This window comes from Carettochelys insculpta, chromosome 19 (genome assembly GCF_033958435.1).
Source record: "Carettochelys insculpta isolate YL-2023 chromosome 19, ASM3395843v1, whole genome shotgun sequence".
NCBI classification, from domain to species: Eukaryota; Metazoa; Chordata; order Testudines; family Carettochelyidae; genus Carettochelys; species Carettochelys insculpta.
The window spans coordinates 14,199,260-14,217,006 of NC_134155.1; the positions used below are offsets into that span (position 1 = coordinate 14,199,260).

The following is a 17,747-nucleotide window of genomic DNA, read 5'->3' on the forward strand; positions in this document are numbered from 1 at the left end:
AAGCTGGTTGCCTGCCATATTTGCTTTCCTTACTGCGCAGTGGGGTGGTTTGTTCCTATGCCTTCAATAAGACTTCTTTAAAGTATTAGCAATTCCCTTACCCATCAGATCTCTGAGGGAGTCGAAGTCTGCATCTGAGTCCATTTGTTCAAGAATTCCTACATCGTAAGAGCTATGACCACTAAATTTGTAATGCAGCTTCCTCTAAACCTAACGTAAAACAAAGTCAGGGTTTGGTTGTGCCAGGAAAATGGGAAGTGCCTGGAGTCTGATGGTCTTCCAGAACATCAAAAGGGAGGGGCACAAAGAGGAGGGATGACATATTTCAGACTCACCATTTGGGGTAGAGTGTGCAAGGAACAGCTATACTATAGTGTGACCACTGGGGGACAGCCACAGCAGGGAAACAGTGGCCATTCGCGGATGGGGTTCACCACCCTGCAAGCTGCAAGGCAGGATAAGTAACCTCATCCCCCCACCCCTCTTTCCCCCTGCAGACATTAAGGCTAGGAACTCTGCTGTCTCTTTCCCCCCTGCATCACCTGAGTTCAGGCTGGGGCTGCAATCTGTCCAGAGGACAGGCTGATTCTGGGAACCATGACCCACCCACCCCCAATCCCCACCAACAAACTTTGGCCAGAGTCCAGTGAGGAAGCAGGCCGAGATCTATCTCCCTACTCCCAAGGAGTCACCAGTGCTGGGCAGCCCCAGTAAGCCTCCCAAGACCTCCCAGCCCTCTGCCCTGCACTCCCCGCCTGCCCCAAGTCTTCCGTCCCCAACCCTGAGCTCCCCTCAACCTCCAGTCCCACACCTCCCATTCCCTGTCATACTTCCTGGACCCACCACCCATTGCCCTAACTCATCCAGCCCCCATCCCCAGCCTTGATTTGTGTTCTCCCCCCCGGCCCCCACCACACACACACAATCCCCTGGCCTGAGTCACTGATACCCTGCCTTTCGTCCAGCAGTCTTCAGACCCTGCTCTGAGCGCCCCCTCCCTTGCCAGCCTCTGCACTCACTCCTCCACCAATACTGCCTGGCCAAAGACTGCACTGACACCCTAACACATGTCCTCAGCATGCCTCCCCACCACCTCTGCCCTGACTCCCGAAGCCCCAACAAGGTCCCAAGCAACGCCCTATACATCTGCTATTTACATACAATTTTGCCAGCTTCTTCACGTAGTTTCATTGCAACTATATCCTTGGACTGCTGTCATACATCTTTCATTGACAAGAAGCTTCAGGGAAAGCCAACAAAAATGCCACAGCTGCCCACCTGTGCAATGCCAAAGAGAGACTGTCAGGTACCCTATGACAAGGGTTTAATAAAATTGCATTTCTCCAGGAGGGAAAAATGTAATTTTGCTGGTTTCTTATGTAATGGGTGCCAAATACACACAAGAGCACACAGTCCATTTTGAATAAAAAAAAACATTTATTTTGCAGAGATTTTATTTCCATGACTTAGAGCCAGCATCTCAGGCAACCCTATTTCCCCGGGGTGCCAGATAACAGATTTTCCTCTGTTTATGCATCTCAGAGCAGCAGTATTTTCAACTGTATTTCTAATTAGTGAAGACTTGATTAAACATGAATGCATCTTTAATGTAAAGTACAAGATTTAAAGCATATCCAGAATTCTGCAGATTTGGCATGAAAACTGCAACAGTATTTGCCAAAGTTTCCTCCAATTTCTATAATTTGCTGTCTTACTGTGCCATTGTGTAAAATTTGTATTGCAGCATATTTTAAGTAGAGAAAATATTGTAGGAAAGACTCAGTGCTATACATCCTAGGATGTTTACTTTATAATGGCACCAGACGTTCAATTTACAAAATTCATATAAAAGCGTTTACATCTTTGATTTCTCTCTGCTCCCACACTTCGTTAGTTGTCAAGATTTTTAGGCCTCATTGTGTCTGTACAGCTTCCTCTGTATAAGGAGAGCCTCAGCCTGTAGCACCTGCAGCAGCAACGGAAGCCCAGCTGAGAGCCTCCTGCTTGCAACCTGGTGGACACCTCAGAGAGCCTAGTCAGATATCCTGGTAGCAGGGAGCCCCACTAGCCGGCCAAATGTGGAGGTCCTCTTCCCTCCATCAGCCAGCAAGTGAGAAGCTCCAGGAGCTGAGCCTTCCTGGCAGTCTGGGGGCAGGGAGTGAGGTCAGCCAGCAGGAAGCCCTCTTACTGCCCATGGGAGGCAGGACGCCTGACTTCCCCTCATCTGGAAAATTCCTTCATTTGGGACCACTCAGGACCTGAGTGCACTAGACCAGGCAGGTACAACCTGTATTAGCTTCCCATCCACTCCAAACCAGTTTAAAAATGCTCTGAACAGTAACGAAGAGTCAGAGCCATGGCTCAGCCCATATCTTACCTCCCAGCTCAAGGGGAGTATGATAGGCATGGAATGCCTACTTAGCCTGTCCCTGTTGGCCACAACATGAGAAGGTTAAGAAAGCACATGAGAAACACGTAAGGAGGAGGAAAGCCTATGCTGAAGTTTGCATTGGAGTAAAATCTGACCTTTAGGCTGAAAATTCTTTCAGCATGGACCAAGTATATTTGTACTGTGCCTACACATAATGAGCCAAGATCAGTTTAAGAAACCATAAATCAGGAATCCTCATAATGCTCAGCCAAAATGAACTGAAAATTCCACACACAGTTTCACCAATACATACTCCCACCCACCCTGCCTCTGTGACAAGCAAAGTAATATTTAGTGTTGAGTATATTATGTAGAATAAGTCTTGAACATCTAAGCTAATGAATCTGAGGAAATCCTCCACTTATTTAGTGCATCTTCAAAGCATTTCAGATTCTAATCTGAATATATTTCACACAATACCAAAACTTTTAAATATCCAAAGGAAGATTTCATTTTTATAGGCAATAAACATTAAATCTAAAGGACTGGAACATAAAAAGTATTTTAATGCCACATAAATCACCTTTCCTTAGACAGAATAAATCTCTGAAGGTTTTAAGGACTGCAATATAAATTTTTATGGCAAATTATCTACATAGAAATTATCTGTATGAAATGCACTTTCACTTCCCTTGCTCATTTACATAGTGCTGACATTGTTTTCAATCATAACATCCATTCTAATCTGGAAAGTCCTGTGCATTGCATTTTGGAAAAAGCTAAATACTGAACATTCCCCCTACCACCGCCTTATATGACATGGATTCTTCCAAATGTTACTCTTCATCAATATTGAATTTCACTTTGCAGAAGTAACACAGCTAACACATAAAAACAACAGCAGACATATATGTCCTCCAAAAATAAAATAAAAAAAAAACCCACCAAACACCGTTTGGATTTTCGTCTTACATAGGTTACACCACTAGCTCTAGTAAGAATACAGAGCTTGTTTTATGCCAGGAAGAAAAAATGTCAAAACAGTCCTCACACAGAAACAAATGCACTGAAAGCCTCTTCCCTCAGCAAGAATAACCAATATTCTACCACTTTTCTAAACTGGACAATGATCAAGTAATTGGCAGTAGAGTAACTAGCAGAGACACAACAGAGTCAGGATTCTTCGAGTTACATTCTCAAATTTGGAACCGAAAATAAGTTACTTACAGCCACATTTTCTGAAATGGCCACTAGTTTTCAATATCTCAGATTTTAGCCTCAATTTGCAGTTGGCCACACAAACACTGTAGGCCAGGTATACAGAGGTTCTAGACACGCTCAGCTCGTGTTGGTCTTCAGACTGTGAAGGGTCTTGTGTTTTGTTTTGCTTTGTTTTATTTTTTTTGGGGGGGGGGGGGGGGAAGGGAATATCAGCTCTTCCAAGAATTAAGATCCAATGGCATTTCAAATAGAGTACAGTGCAATCAGTGGTCATTTGACAATTCTCAGCATGGCTGCTCTGTGGCTTGTTTCATCATCTGTAAAATGGAAAAATACTGACAAAGCTTTATTGATACATCTGTGTACTGTACGTCATGATCCTCTATCAGCAGGTGCAATGAGATTTTTTTTTAATCTATTTGCTCCAGATCCCTAAATGACCTCCTCAAGGACTGAACTCACAACCCTGGGTTTACATGGACAATGCTCAAACATCACCTTATAGGAGGTGGTCAGTAACTCAGATATTTCTTCTTTATGGAAAGTATAGCAAAAATTACAGCTCAACAAGCAAAGTGCCAGAAATACAAAGGCTTAAAATATTTCCCCTATATAGCATCATCATCAAACTTTCATATACTAAACTAAGACATAGGTGGGGGGGGGGGGAAAAAGTCTATGAAATGAACTTAGTTATCAATCTGCTTCTTAAGTTTCCATGTAACTTGTTTTAAAAATTTATTTATAGATAAACAAGTTTTATCAGGCCGTTTCTTTATGACCTCCTCTCTCTCCTGCCCCCAATTACTGCAATTCTGTGATTTTTAAAAGTGAACACAAATTGGAGATACACACATCTCCTAGAACTGGAAGGGACCTCGGGAGGTCATCTGTTAGCATGTATGTAAAGGTTTGTGTCAGAGGTACCTGTGAAGTTGTGTGGTTTGGTTGTCTTGAAGAAAGAAAAACTTGGATGAGTCCTCCTGGCCAACAAAAGAAATTTGCGTAATTTGCAAAATACTTGTTTTTGAATAGGATGTGATTTTTTTTTTTCTATTTAATGAGCTGTAAAATACAAGTTTCACGTAGGCTTTGAAGATTCCAAAACCCTTAGCCCTCGCTCCTCATTGCTTCCCAATAGTCTTGGCTCATTTTCTGCGAAGTCTGAAGCCTGAACATATGGTTAACAGGCTAGACCCTTGAAGAGGACATGAAAACATCAAACTTTAGACCTCAGTGATTAAATATAGTTGCTGGAAGCTAGGTTTAGTTCAAAGAAGACTAGAAACTACTGTGCCCAACTCACGAAGCAAGAAAAGAGATACATAAGAATGAATATGACGGAAAGAAATGGAAGGAGACAGTTTTTCTGAACAGGAAAGCCAGAGTCAAAATGATGTATCTTTCACTAGCAGATCTCTGAAAAATATTAAGCCCTTAAATCACAGCAGTCCAACTATGCACAGTGTTTATAGACACTGATCTATGAAGCAGCAGATTATATACCTCACAGGATAGACAGACATCCACTCCAAACTTTAATCACTCAATCAGGAAAGCTATCAATTGATTGCAGATGTTCCCATTGAAAAGTCTAAACAGGAAAATAAAAAAGGAATGGGAAAAGAGGGGGAGTAATCATGCAACCAGCAAGCAGAAGAATTCAAATGAGAAGGAGATGGAAAAATCCAATTTTTGCCAACAATGCCTGCTTCTTTTGAGGTGGGGATGGCATCTCCCAGAAAATTATCCTTGAAATTGATTATGGTTTTGGTACGATCTACCACCAAATGAATCCTGTCAAAAGCACCTAAGGAAAAAAAAAAGTTACATTCCCCTTGAAAGGGCACCAAACCAGGGAGGGAGGCTGGGTAAATGAGCCAAAAGCAGACAGCATCCTGTCAACAGCTACACAATAAGGGGGCTGGCCTGAAAATTCAACAAGATTAAAAAATCATTTGTAAGTGGAATCATGCACCCCCCGCCCATGCTAGATCTGCACCCACGAGTTCTGAAAAAGGAGCAAGTTAGTCTAGAACACGTGTTGGACGGAAGAGAGAAGTTCACTCTAACTCAAAGGTTTTTTGTGGAAAAGTTTGTAATCCAAAGCCTAAATCTGAAGGCCTCTCTGAGTGATACTAACATGTCCTTGGCACTTATGTCACACTGAAATGAATTCAGAAAACTATAAATCAGAAGCCTCACATTCATCTGTAAAACAAATTCCTTTGTTTCTAGATACATGTAAGCTTTAGAGTTAGGGGTTAAATATGAGTCAATCCAGGGCTGCTCTGGCTACAAAAACAAGAACACACAGCAATACCGATATGGCATATAAAAACATCAAGCATTTTCACAGACAACTATTTCAAGAGCTGAGTTCTTGACCGTGGCTGCCACTGGAAACTTCATTCAAGCAAGATCTAGCCAGGGTTCTCAATTATTCCAGGACAGCATTTAGGTCTTTGAAATACAAGTCTATCAACTCTTTCACCACATGTATAGGGAGCAAACTGTTTTATTGCCTCTTACAACCAACTGCAATAAATCTTCCCAAGATTTACTGGTGAAAGAAACAAATCTAAACATTTGAGTTTTTCAATGTAATTGAATGACCTCCTCTACAGAAAAGTGAAGATTTGTATATTTTAGGAATAAATCATTATTGGATCACTGAATCACTTATTGGACCACAGTACAAAATGTGTGTCAAAGAGATTTCAACTAAACATGTCTCCTATATTGCCTGAATCACAGCCACTAAAAAAAAAATGTAATATAAATATTACACTAGCATCCAACCAGAAGCCCCAGGTAGAAACAGTGCCTCACGCTGTACACAACATACAAAGACATGGTCCCCAGCCAGATGATAGTTACTGAAAATGGTGGACAACCCAATACCATAAGGTTGTAACACAATGTATAGATAAGCAATGGGCAACCAAGATCAGTGAGTGGGCCACATGACTGGCCCTTCATCTCAGTGGGCAGTTTTATTTCAGTGGTGGGTAACCCGCAGCCCCTGGCGCGCTCACGTTCCACCAACAACTCCTGAACCCCTTGTCTACTCACCTCCCCCAATGCCTCTCGGGCACTGGAGCCCCACATTCCTCATTCCTCCCTTTCCCTCCCACCACTTTTGGAGCACCATAAAGCTGCTGATTCATGATCTGTCCTCACTCTTCCCCCTCTAGCCAAGAAGCATTCAGTGGATTCACAGTGGTCTGAAGTGCTTGGAAGGAGAGGGAGAAACAGGAAGTGTGGGGCCCCAGTGCGCAAGAGGCACATTGGGGAAGGAGACAGCCAGAGTGCACAGGCCGCAGATTGTCCACTGCTAGTTTAGTGTTTTGCCCTGTAAAATCCTACGATAGAGTTTTAACCATAGATGGTACCATTTCTTATCACTTGTTTGCATGCTGTGCCGAAGCAAAAGCCACTTTACTGAAAAAGCACAGCCCTAACATCTGTGATGTTGCATATAGTACACCATGCCTGTGTCTTCTGTGCACAAAGGACAAACTAAACTGCTATCTGCTCTTTCCTGCACAAAATTTTCATCTCAGTAGCACCCTGTTTCATGGCTGCCATCTTATCTAGAGCCCTCCAGCTTCAGAGGATTCTCCCACCATGTCCCCAACTTACGACTGTTTGTCGATAGAGCAATAATCACCTTCAACCTACTTCACCTACACAACAAAGTGACAGATTCCACTTTGAAGTATTAATTTCACCCCTACAGCAAGTCTAGACTGGTTGAGACCATTTACACTTCCTTCCTGCTACAAAACCCAATGAGTTAAACTCCCACAAAATATTCCTTTCATGGGAACTATCTGTAAGTGATCTATTCTCGTGTCACGACTACAGAATACTCTAGAATCCTTGACAAAGATAACAAATTTTGTTTTTGTTCGGTTGCACTTAAGAAGTTTTTATTACATTATTTCAGCTCAACTATTTATAGAAAACACCAGTTGTTGGGCTTTTTTTACATCATTTTTACTGAAATAAGAATACACTTAAAATAAAAAGGGAAGATTCTATACAAAAATATGAATTTCTCCATCATCTAGAAGAGAACACAAAAGCAGACACAGGAAACAGTTATCAAAAAGTGTAAAAACTTAAAGATTTGCTATTTTATGTTAATTATGAGTATTTAAATACACTTAATAAAGAACTGCTATGTTTCAGTAAAAAAGTGACTCAAATATCTTTTTTTTTTTTTTTTGTTATTGTTGTAAGCCCCTTCTATAGAAATAACATATTCCAAGATCTAAAGGCAGGCCCTAGGGTTCTCATTATTTCATGAAGAAAATTTTGAAGCAGTTATAAATGAAAATCCTCTTCAGTCTCTGCTGCCTTCAAAGGAACTTTAACTCTGGCTGACAAATGGGTCTTCTCTTTTCTTGCTTGTAATAAGTCCCACTCTCTTTTTGGATGTAGAATATGAGAGCAACAAATAATGGCTCAGGCTATCATTCCTGAATAGATGGAATTTGTGGGTTGGGTTACACACACACAAACTGAGAACTGGACCTTATCAGTTCACATTAAACAATCAATTTGGTTTGTTTACTGTCAGTGATTACTATGACATTTGTACACATTCGATATTATTTTGGCATAAAAATATCACAGCTTTTCTTGTCTGAGACCAAAGATCAAATCATTAGCAACAACTATAGAAGCTGTGTTCTAAAACAGCACAGCTGAGTAAGTTATAGTCTGTTGTACATGAAGGAAATGAAAGCCTTGGATATCCAGTATCAAATCATTTGCTCAAGTTGCCACTTTTTACCATATTTAATAAGTGTTTATAAATGTATACCTCATCATTCCTAATGAAAAATTGCATTTGCCATCTTTCCATGCTCCCATTTACCCTTCCTGGCCCCACCACCAACCTTATTTTCCTATTAGAGAAAAAAGAAACTGGCTGATGACCAGTGTGTGTTCTAGCTCCATTTTCAATTGCTCAGTTTAAAAAATTACTACCAAGAGTGGGTACTCTCCATATTTGGATGTCCAGCTTGAGACATAAAAGGGAGAGTATCAAGGTTTAGAAGGGAAATGATCAGCACTTTCTGAAAATCAGGTCTGTTATACCTGAAGCATACCCAAACAGCAGTAACATAGCAGTTTAACAAAATGATGTATTCGGTGACGAGCTTTCCTGGGACAAGCATCAGAGAGGTAGCTGTGTTAGTCTGTATCTTCAAAAACAACAAGAAGTCCTGTGGCACCTCATAGAATAACAGATATTTTGGAGCATAAGCTTTCGTGTGCAAAGACCTGCTTTGTCAGATGCTTGAGTGGCGAGGGGGGGGGGGTCAGAGGAGGATTTAAAGAGGGAGTCTCAAGATACAGGAGGGCCTGAACTGACAAGGTCTATTCAGTCAGGGTGGAAATGGCCCATTATAGGCAACTGATGTGGAGTAGTAAACATCAAGAGAGGAGAAAACAAGTCAGTAAGACAGTGGGCGGGGGGAATGTGGCCCACTGTCAGATGCTAATGTGGAGGTGCGAACAAGAGCAGAGAAACTGCTTTTGTAACGGGCCAACCACTCCCAGTCTCTGTTCAATCTTCCGTTGATCAAGTCAAATTTGTAAATGAATTGCAGCTCAGAAATCTTAGTCCACACAAGAGATCCACCTGAACACTCCCGTGAAAATAACTGATGGTCACAAATACCATCCTATACTGAAAACTCACAGACCGCTATGCTTATCTACACACCTTCAGCTTCCATCCAGGGCGCACTTCACAATCCATTGTATACAGCCAGGCACTAAGGTACAACCCCATTTGCACCAATCCCTGAGACAGAGACAAACATCTATAAGACCCTTACCAAGCTTTCCTGAAACTACAATACCCACCTAAAGAAGTGAAGAAACAGACTGACAGAGCCAAATGTGTACCCAGAAGTCACCTGCTACATGACAGGCCTCACAATGAGAACAGGAGAACACCACTAGCCATCACATACAGCCCCCAGCTAAAGCCTCTCCAGTGCATCATCAGCAATCTGCAACCCATCCTGGGCAACGATCTTTCACTCTCACAGACCTTGGAAGGTAGGCCAGTCCTCACCTACAGACAGCCTGCCAACCTTAAACAAATTCTCACCAGCAGCTATAGACCCCAGCACAGTAACTCTAAACCTGGAACCAATCCCTGCAACAAACCTCGCTGCCAACTCTGCTCACTTATCTACACCAACGACACCATCACAGGACCTAACATCAACCATACCATCAGGAGCTCTTTCACCTGCACATCCACTAATATAACATATGCCACCATGTGCCAGCAATGCCCCTCTGCAATTTACGTTGGCCGAACTGGACAGTCTCTACGTAAAAGAGTAAATGGTCATAAATCAGACATCAGGAACAGTAACATACAAAAACCTGTAGAACACATCAATCTCCCTGTACACTCAGTAATAGATTTAAAGAGTAGTAGTCTTACAAACAAAAAAATTTTAAAAATAAAATGGAAAGGAATTTGAGCTGCAATTAATGTGCAAATTTGACTCCATCAACCAAGGATTGAACAGAGACTGGGAGTGGTTGGTCCACTACAAATGCAGTTTCTTTGCTCTTGACGTTCACACCTCCACATTAGCATCTGACAATGGGCCATTTCCACCCTGACTCAATAGAGCTTGTCAGCTCTGGCCTTCCCCTTTACTGAGTCCCCACCCCTCCCCCCGCCACTCACGCATCTGACAAAGCGGGTATTTACCCATGAAAGCTTACGCTCCAAAATATCTATTATTCTATAAGGTGCCACAGGTGGTCTTGTTGTTTTTGAAGATACAGACTAACACAGCTACCTCTCTGACACTTGTCCCATGAAAGCTCATCACCAAATAAATCATTTTGCTAAAGTGCTACATTACTGCTGTTTTGTTTTGTTAGTACACAGAGTGACACAGCCACCTCTCTTACTATTGAACAAACCTGAAGCACATTAACTAAGACAACAAACAGAGCAGCTAAAAAAATAAAATAAAATCATATAACCACCATACTGAGTCAGACCAAGGATTCTTATACCCTAGTATCCTCTCTTCCGACAGTGGCTGGTGCCGAGTGTCCGAGGGAATGAATAAAACAACAATCCATTCCCTGTCATTCACTCTTAGCTTCTGGCAAACAGAAGCTAGGGACACCATACTGGCCTAATAACCATTGACGGACTTATTCTCCATGAATTTACACAGTTCTTTACCCTATGCAAATTATACTCATGGCTCTCACAACATACTCTGGCAGAGTTCCACAGGTTGATTGTGCATTGTGTGCACTTCCTTTTATTTCTGTTACACCTGCTGCCTATTAATATTTTGTGACCCCTTGCTCTTCTGTTATAAGGAGTAAATAGTGATTCCTTATCTAACTTTGTGTATACCACTCATGATTTTATAGGCCTCAATCCCTTCTTTTCCAAGCTGAAAAGTCCTAGTCTTATTAATCTTTTTTCATACAGACACTGTTCCATTTTTGTTTATTTTCTGAACCTTCTCCAATTCCCCCACCCTTTCACCTTTTTTTTTTTTTATTTTTATTTTTTTTGAAATGGGACAATCGCATCTGCACGCGGTGTTCAAGAAATGGGTGTATCACAGATTTATACACGGACAATATGACACCTTCGGTCTTACCTATCCCTTTCTTACTGATTCCCAACATTTTTACTTTTTTTTGACTGTCAGTGCACATCAAGGCTATGTCTAGACTAGAGGGCTTTGTTGACAAAACAGCCATTTTGTGGACAAAACCCAGGGAGCATCCAGATTATCCAGTGCGTTCTCATGACAGTAAGTCAACATAATGCAACACTTTTGTCGCCAGTTGTACCCCACTCCTCAGGAGGAAGAATTTCTTTGTTGACAGAGATCTGTTGAAAAAAGGAGGGTCTGGATGTTCCAAAGGGCCTTCTGTCGACAGAAAGGGCCTCTAGGGTGCTGCCCAAGTGCCACACAGGTGCCCGGGGGATGCCCGGTCCACAGCAGTCATCATTATATGGCTCCTGCAACCAATCCCTCTTAAAGCCCAGGGAGCCTGGGAAATCCTGTGGCAGGAAGCAGAAATTGTGGGAACAGCAGAGCTACAGGCTGCAGTCTCCCTCACCCTCACAGAGGCATCACAGCAGAGAGCCTCACAGATGACCAAGAAGGAGCCACCCTGCAACTCCTTTTGGCCTTCGAGTGACCAGCCAGAGGGGTCCCAGGAGCCACCCCAGGGCCCTCTTGGATGTTTGCAAGGAGAAGACGACCCCAAGGCGAAGTGCTGCAATGCCCCTGTCTACACCTAAATGGCCACCACCCTGGCAGAATAGGGCCACCCCTCCAATCCATGAAGCAGGTCTGGGCAAAAGTGAACAAGCTTCACCAGGGCTACGTCCAGGCCCGGTACGCTGCCCATTGTGCCCCTGTTACACAAAGCTTCCCTACCACCGTAGCCAAAATACCACCAGCAGGAGGTGGCCTCTGAGTTCCAACCCCTCGCCGAAGCCAGAGCCAAACAAGGTGTAGAGGGAGAGCAGCAGCCTCTTCATTCTGCTGGAGTTGGTCCCTGCCAGCCAGGCTGGTAGACAGGCTTTGTGGGTGGTGGGCGAGGGTCCCGCTGGCACGTACTCCACATATCACATGCCTGAGAGTTGGAAGGTGGATGCAGATGGGGCAGGCTGCAAGGGTCACATGACCAACTGGGGCAGGACCTCACACTCTGATCCCAGCCTGTGGAACCATGTGCAAGGTAGTGTGTGTCACACGAACCCAGCAGGAAGTCCCCAGGCACAGGCACCAGCCTGCTACCAGCCTCACAGGAGACCAGACAAGCCCCAGGTCCCCGGTGCTGCACTGCATGAATGACTCACTGTTCCTCCTCATCTTCCTTACAGCTGGACCTACGCTGTCCGAGGGCTGGGCCAGATCCACCTCAGCACCAGGGTGAGTCCGCAGCTGGCGGGACCATCGCCACCTCCGGGAGGCCTTGCAGAGGGACCACAGTGCTGCCCTCTGGAAGGTGACAGATCATGGAGCTGCAGGTGTGGGATGACAGGAAGCGTCTGTCACAGGCCTAGGACCAGCTCATGTCCCACTTTGACGCTGCCACAAGTGTCTGGTGGGACATGGTGGCTGCCGCCAAACTCCTGCCATCCTGCCCCCACCAGCCATCCTGCAGGGCATCCTGGACCTGCTTCAGTGACTGATGGCCATGCCAGCCCCCCACTGCTCCAGCTCTTCCTGCCCACCCAGACCCTTCTGCAGCCCCACCACCTCCGTACCTATCCCTGCTCCTGGCTCCAATCCAGCCCTGATGGGGGCCCTGAACCCACAGTAAGAGGGGATCCTGAGGCTGAGGCTGCTTGAGGTCCCCCTCCCCCTTGGGTTCATGGCACCCCACCCCCTCCAAGATTTGAGGCCATGCCTAACCTCAATCCAAGTCCCCCATCCAAGTTCTAATGCCCCCCATCCCACTGTACATAGTTCAAAAATTTTGCAGTTTGCTTTATTGTAAATAGTTTGCAATTACAATCACTCTTTGAAACATGTTTTTCTTTGCTTAAGTAAAACAGTTTTCACCACACCCATATCCCTCTTTATTGGACAGGAGTAAGGAGGGGGCTGAGAAGGTAAAGGGAGAGGTCATGGTGGGAAAGGGGTAGGGCCGTGGGACTGAAGCCCCTGCTGGGGGGACCTTGGGGGCCATGAGAGAAGCCTCAGAGCCCCATCCTTGTGGGCCTGGCAGATCAGAGCTGTGCCAGGCTGCTCATACACTCAGCTGGAGGCTTTCCGCCACCTCATGAGGGAGACCTCCCCCTTCGCCTCCACTTTATGCAGGGCACAACAGGCACCCACTACTTGGGGGACATTGTGTTCCCCCATATCCAGATGTGTGAGCAGGCGTTGCAAGTGTGCCTTGAGGCACACAAGAACATTCTCTACATGCATCCTGACCCAATTGAGGCAGGCATTGAAGAGTTCCCAACTGGGATCCACATGTTCAGGTTTAAGGCTTCATGAGCTATGGCATGAGAGGGTAGGCCACATCCCCCACAATTCACAGTGGCATCAGAATATCCCCGACTGCCACCTCATAGCAGGGGACGAATGTGCCTGCCTCCATCCTGTGACACAAGCCGGAGATGCAGAACACACAGGCTTCATAGGCCCAGCCTGAAAACCCCACGTAAATGTCTATCAACCGTCATGGTGACTGCAGCACCATGGAGAAGTATCCCTTACAGCTGATATAATTGGCCGTGGTATGCTCCAGAGCACAGATGGAGATCTGGATGCCATCAATAGCACCAATGCAGTTTAGGAACCCTAGGGTGGTGAATCCAGCCACAACTGTGTCCACATCTTCCATACAGATGGCCCTTCACAGCAGGATTGTGTTAACGGCCATCAAGACCTGGAGAGGGAAGAGACCGAACACACACATCAGGGACAGAGAGATCCTGAGCCCTGGAGGGGACCTGGCCCCCTCCCACCTCCTTTCCTCCTGAACTCGCGACTCCACCCTGGGAGGCTGCCCTGTCCCCAGCAGCAAGGCTGCACAAGGGTGGGATGGCATGGTCCCCGTGGGAAAGAGCTTCCCCCACCCCTCACACTCGCCAACCCAACTTCCTGAAAAGTCCCCTTTTAGGGGCACCCTGCCCCCCCCCACCCCAGGTAAGAACTGCAGCCCAAGAGTGCCTTACCTCCACGAGGACAGCTCCCGACAATGGGCTTCCCCACACCAGACTGGTTTCCCACCAAGCAGTAGCTGTCAGGGTGATGAGCTTCCACATGGCGACTGTGACCCCGCTTCTCCATGAGAATGGGGTGCTGCAGCCAAGTGTCCTGTCTCCAGAGGTTCAGGGCAAGACAGGCTCAGAACTCCAGGAAAGTGTCCTTCTGCATATGGAAGTTCTGGAGCCACTTCTGGTTGTCCCACTACCCCATGATCAGCTGGTCCCACCAGTCAGAAATGGTGCAGTGCCTCCAGATCTTCCTGTGCACTTACCGGATGTGTGGGTGTGCACACACACAGGTGTGACCATCTAGTAGCAACAGTGAGGTCCTCAAAGGTAGTGTCAGGGTTGCCCTCTGTGAGGAAGATGACGACAATGACGACGACCGTCAGGAGGTGCAGCAGGTACTAAAGCACCTCTGTGTGGAGCCATTGCATGCATGGGAGCTACTCTGATGCCATGGCTTGCTGGAAAGAGCTGTCTCTCCCAGGAAGCATCGAAGTCCTGTTCTAGCAGCTGTGTCTTCCCTCGTAGAGATAGGTATGCCTCAGCATGAATGGGTGTCTGGGTGGGGGTCCCTATAAGGGCAAATCTCACAGGGGCTCCCAGAAGGAAATGCTGACCTGCAACCCTGTCTGCTGTGGTTCCAGGTGGCCGTTCTGTCCAGACAGAGCAGATCAAAGAGCCATTCACTCTGCAGTCTGGACATGACCTGTTGACAGTTTTGTTGAAACGTACCTTCCGACAAAAACTTCTGTTGACAAATCGCTCTAATTTAGACATAGCCAGAGTCAATGTTTTCAGAGAACTAGTCACAATGACACCAAGATCTCTTTCTTGAGTGGTAACAGTTAACTTACACCCCATTGTTTTATATGTATTGTTGGGACTATGGTTTTTCAATGTGAATTACTTTGCGTTTATCAATATTAACTTGTATCTTCCAATTTGTTGCCCAGTACTGAGAGATCCTTTTGTAGCTTTTTGCAGTCTTACTGGGACTTACCCATCTTGTATCATCCACATACTTTGCCACCTCACTGTTTATCCCTTTCGCCTGATTATTTATGAATACGATAAGAACTGGTCCCAGGACAGACCTTTGGGAAAAACCGTTGTTTACCTCTTTCCATTCTGAAAACTGACCATTTACATCTAAGTCTTAGTTTCATATCTTTTAATCAGTAACCAATCCAGGAAAAACAAAGTAGTACTGTAGCAGCTTGAACACTAACAATATTTATTAAGCGATGAGTTTTTGTGGGACAGGCCCATTTCTTCAGATCTGGAGAATAACTGATAAGAGAAAAAGATTTTTTTTTAAAAAAAAAAAGATAGGGGAAAAAAGCTGATGAATCAGATAAATTGGGGGGGAAGCACACCCCTTCCCCACCCCCGCCACAATTTCACGTGTTCCTTCAAAATTCTTGGCCGAATACCATCAGTTATGGTATTAATGTTTGATTTCTCAGTTTGTTGCAAAACATCATCTCATGACACCTCAAGCTGGGATAATGCCTCAGATATGTCACCTAAAGAATGACTTGGGTTTGGGAATCTTCCTCGCATCCTCAGACATGAAGATTGATGCAAATAATTAATTAAGCTTCTCTTCACTAGCCTTATCAGCCTTAACTGCTCCTGTAGCATCTCAATCATCCAATGGCCATGCTGGTTGTTTAGCAAGCTTCCTGCTTCCAGCATATTTTCTTTTAAAAAAAAAAAAAAAACTTGTTATTTTTTTTTTTTAAAACACCCTTTGACCTAGCTGCTCTTCAAATTCATTTTATACTTCATTTGCCAATGTTTATGCTCCTTTCTATGTTCCTCACTAGGATTTTAAATTCCACTTTCAAAACAACACTTTCTAACACTCAGTGTCAAACTTTATTGTTTGCCACTGTGGTACTTTTTGGTTCTTTTTATGTTTAAGAGTCTTTTAATTAGTAGTCATGTTTGAAAATTTAGCTCAATGGTATCATAAGTTCTGATCAAGAGTTGTTAGAATTTAAAAATCAAATTTTATGCATGAACAGTTCAGGTTTTCCACATCCTCACAAAAATAATTAGCAACGGAATTAGTCTTATTGAACTTCAGGGAGGACTACTCAATACCAGATCAAAAGAGAAAATGTGCTTACATGATGTATCCAATGTTTTTGTTTAATTACAGAATCATCTCCACTCATACAAGAAAAACAGTATTTTCCCTTTTCATATGTAATATTGAAGTTAATATTTTAAAAAGCGAAGAAAACTTACCTAAATGCATTGCAGCTGCCACTTTATGAGGCTCAGGGGAAAGCAGGATGTGTCTTATCTGCTCCCATTCTTTTACAATATTTTAGCCATACTCCTCCTACATTTTTTGGCAGAAAGCATTCCACAACTGCTGTCCTGACTGGGGGAATGAGATGAAGAGAAAACATATATCCTACTGTTTGTATACTAATCTGGTGAGATCAGATGAGGTTTAAGCTCAAGCAGCAGGAAAGAGGTTTTCAGTGGGGATAAGGAGAAGCAGCTGTCAAAGGTGCAAAAACACAGCGAGCTGAGAGGTGTGCATGGCATAAGATAATATACCCTGCACTTTCCACTAAATCCTGCAAGATAGCAATTGCTACAGAAGATCAGTGCTTTTCATAGCAAAGGTGAAATCTGTGTAAGTGAAGCCTTAAAGAACATATTAAAAATCAAAAAGCAAATACTAGCTAATACCCATATATCTACCTATACTGCCTATGTCAGAAAAAGGTTACAGTTTTGATCAATTATCACTGTACCTCATCTTCGGGTGTGGGGGGAGGGGGACCTTAAACAACACTGACTCCCTATCCAATGCATTCAACTAATTAAATCCAAATGTAGTCTGTACCTAAGGGAAAAAAATCAGTTCTTTAACGCTCTGTCACTCATATACTTGTGTAAAATGGGTTACATTTGAACTATACACAGGATTTCTTTTAGGAAAGGGCAAAAAGAAAACTGGGAAACTCGTTCACATTCTTCTGTTTACACAATCTTGTGCTAGAAAGGAAGAAGTAGTAATGAAAGTGACTCATCTCAAACAGCTCAGGCCTGCTAGCAATGAAAATAGGAAGGCAAGGATTCTCTTTTGATGCTGGAAAGACTCCAGTATTTTAAAACAAAAACTGGTTTGTACATGGGAACATGGTGTCAAACTAAAAGAGAATCAGCTTGTCTGACTTGTAGTTTTCTTGACAACATTCATCTTATTTTGGCCTGATACAGAGCAATTAGTGCTTGTCAGCTGAATCATGTATTATTAGGATCATTCTGGCATTTTTTAATTATGGTTTGCTAAACAGGCCTGCAATCTCATTTGCTGCAACTCTAACTTTCCACTTCCTTTTCTGAGGACTCTAAACTACC

General features: G+C 44.0%; 1 protein-coding gene across 4 annotated transcripts in view; it reads right to left on the bottom strand.

The window, feature by feature from the left end:
* CUX1 (cut like homeobox 1) overlaps positions 1 to 17,747 on the bottom strand; it is a 420,256-nt gene that overhangs the window by 360,801 nt on the left and 41,708 nt on the right. The window contains exon 2 of one of the 4 annotated variants that reach the window (XM_075013968.1): positions 1,162 to 1,278. The exons of the other annotated variants lie outside the window; for them this stretch is intronic. Coding sequence (XP_074870069.1) covers positions 1,162 to 1,191 — 30 coding nt within the window. The 5' untranslated portion in view covers positions 1,192 to 1,278. The remainder of the gene's footprint in view (positions 1 to 1,161; positions 1,279 to 17,747) is intronic. 4 annotated transcript variants of the gene reach the window in all.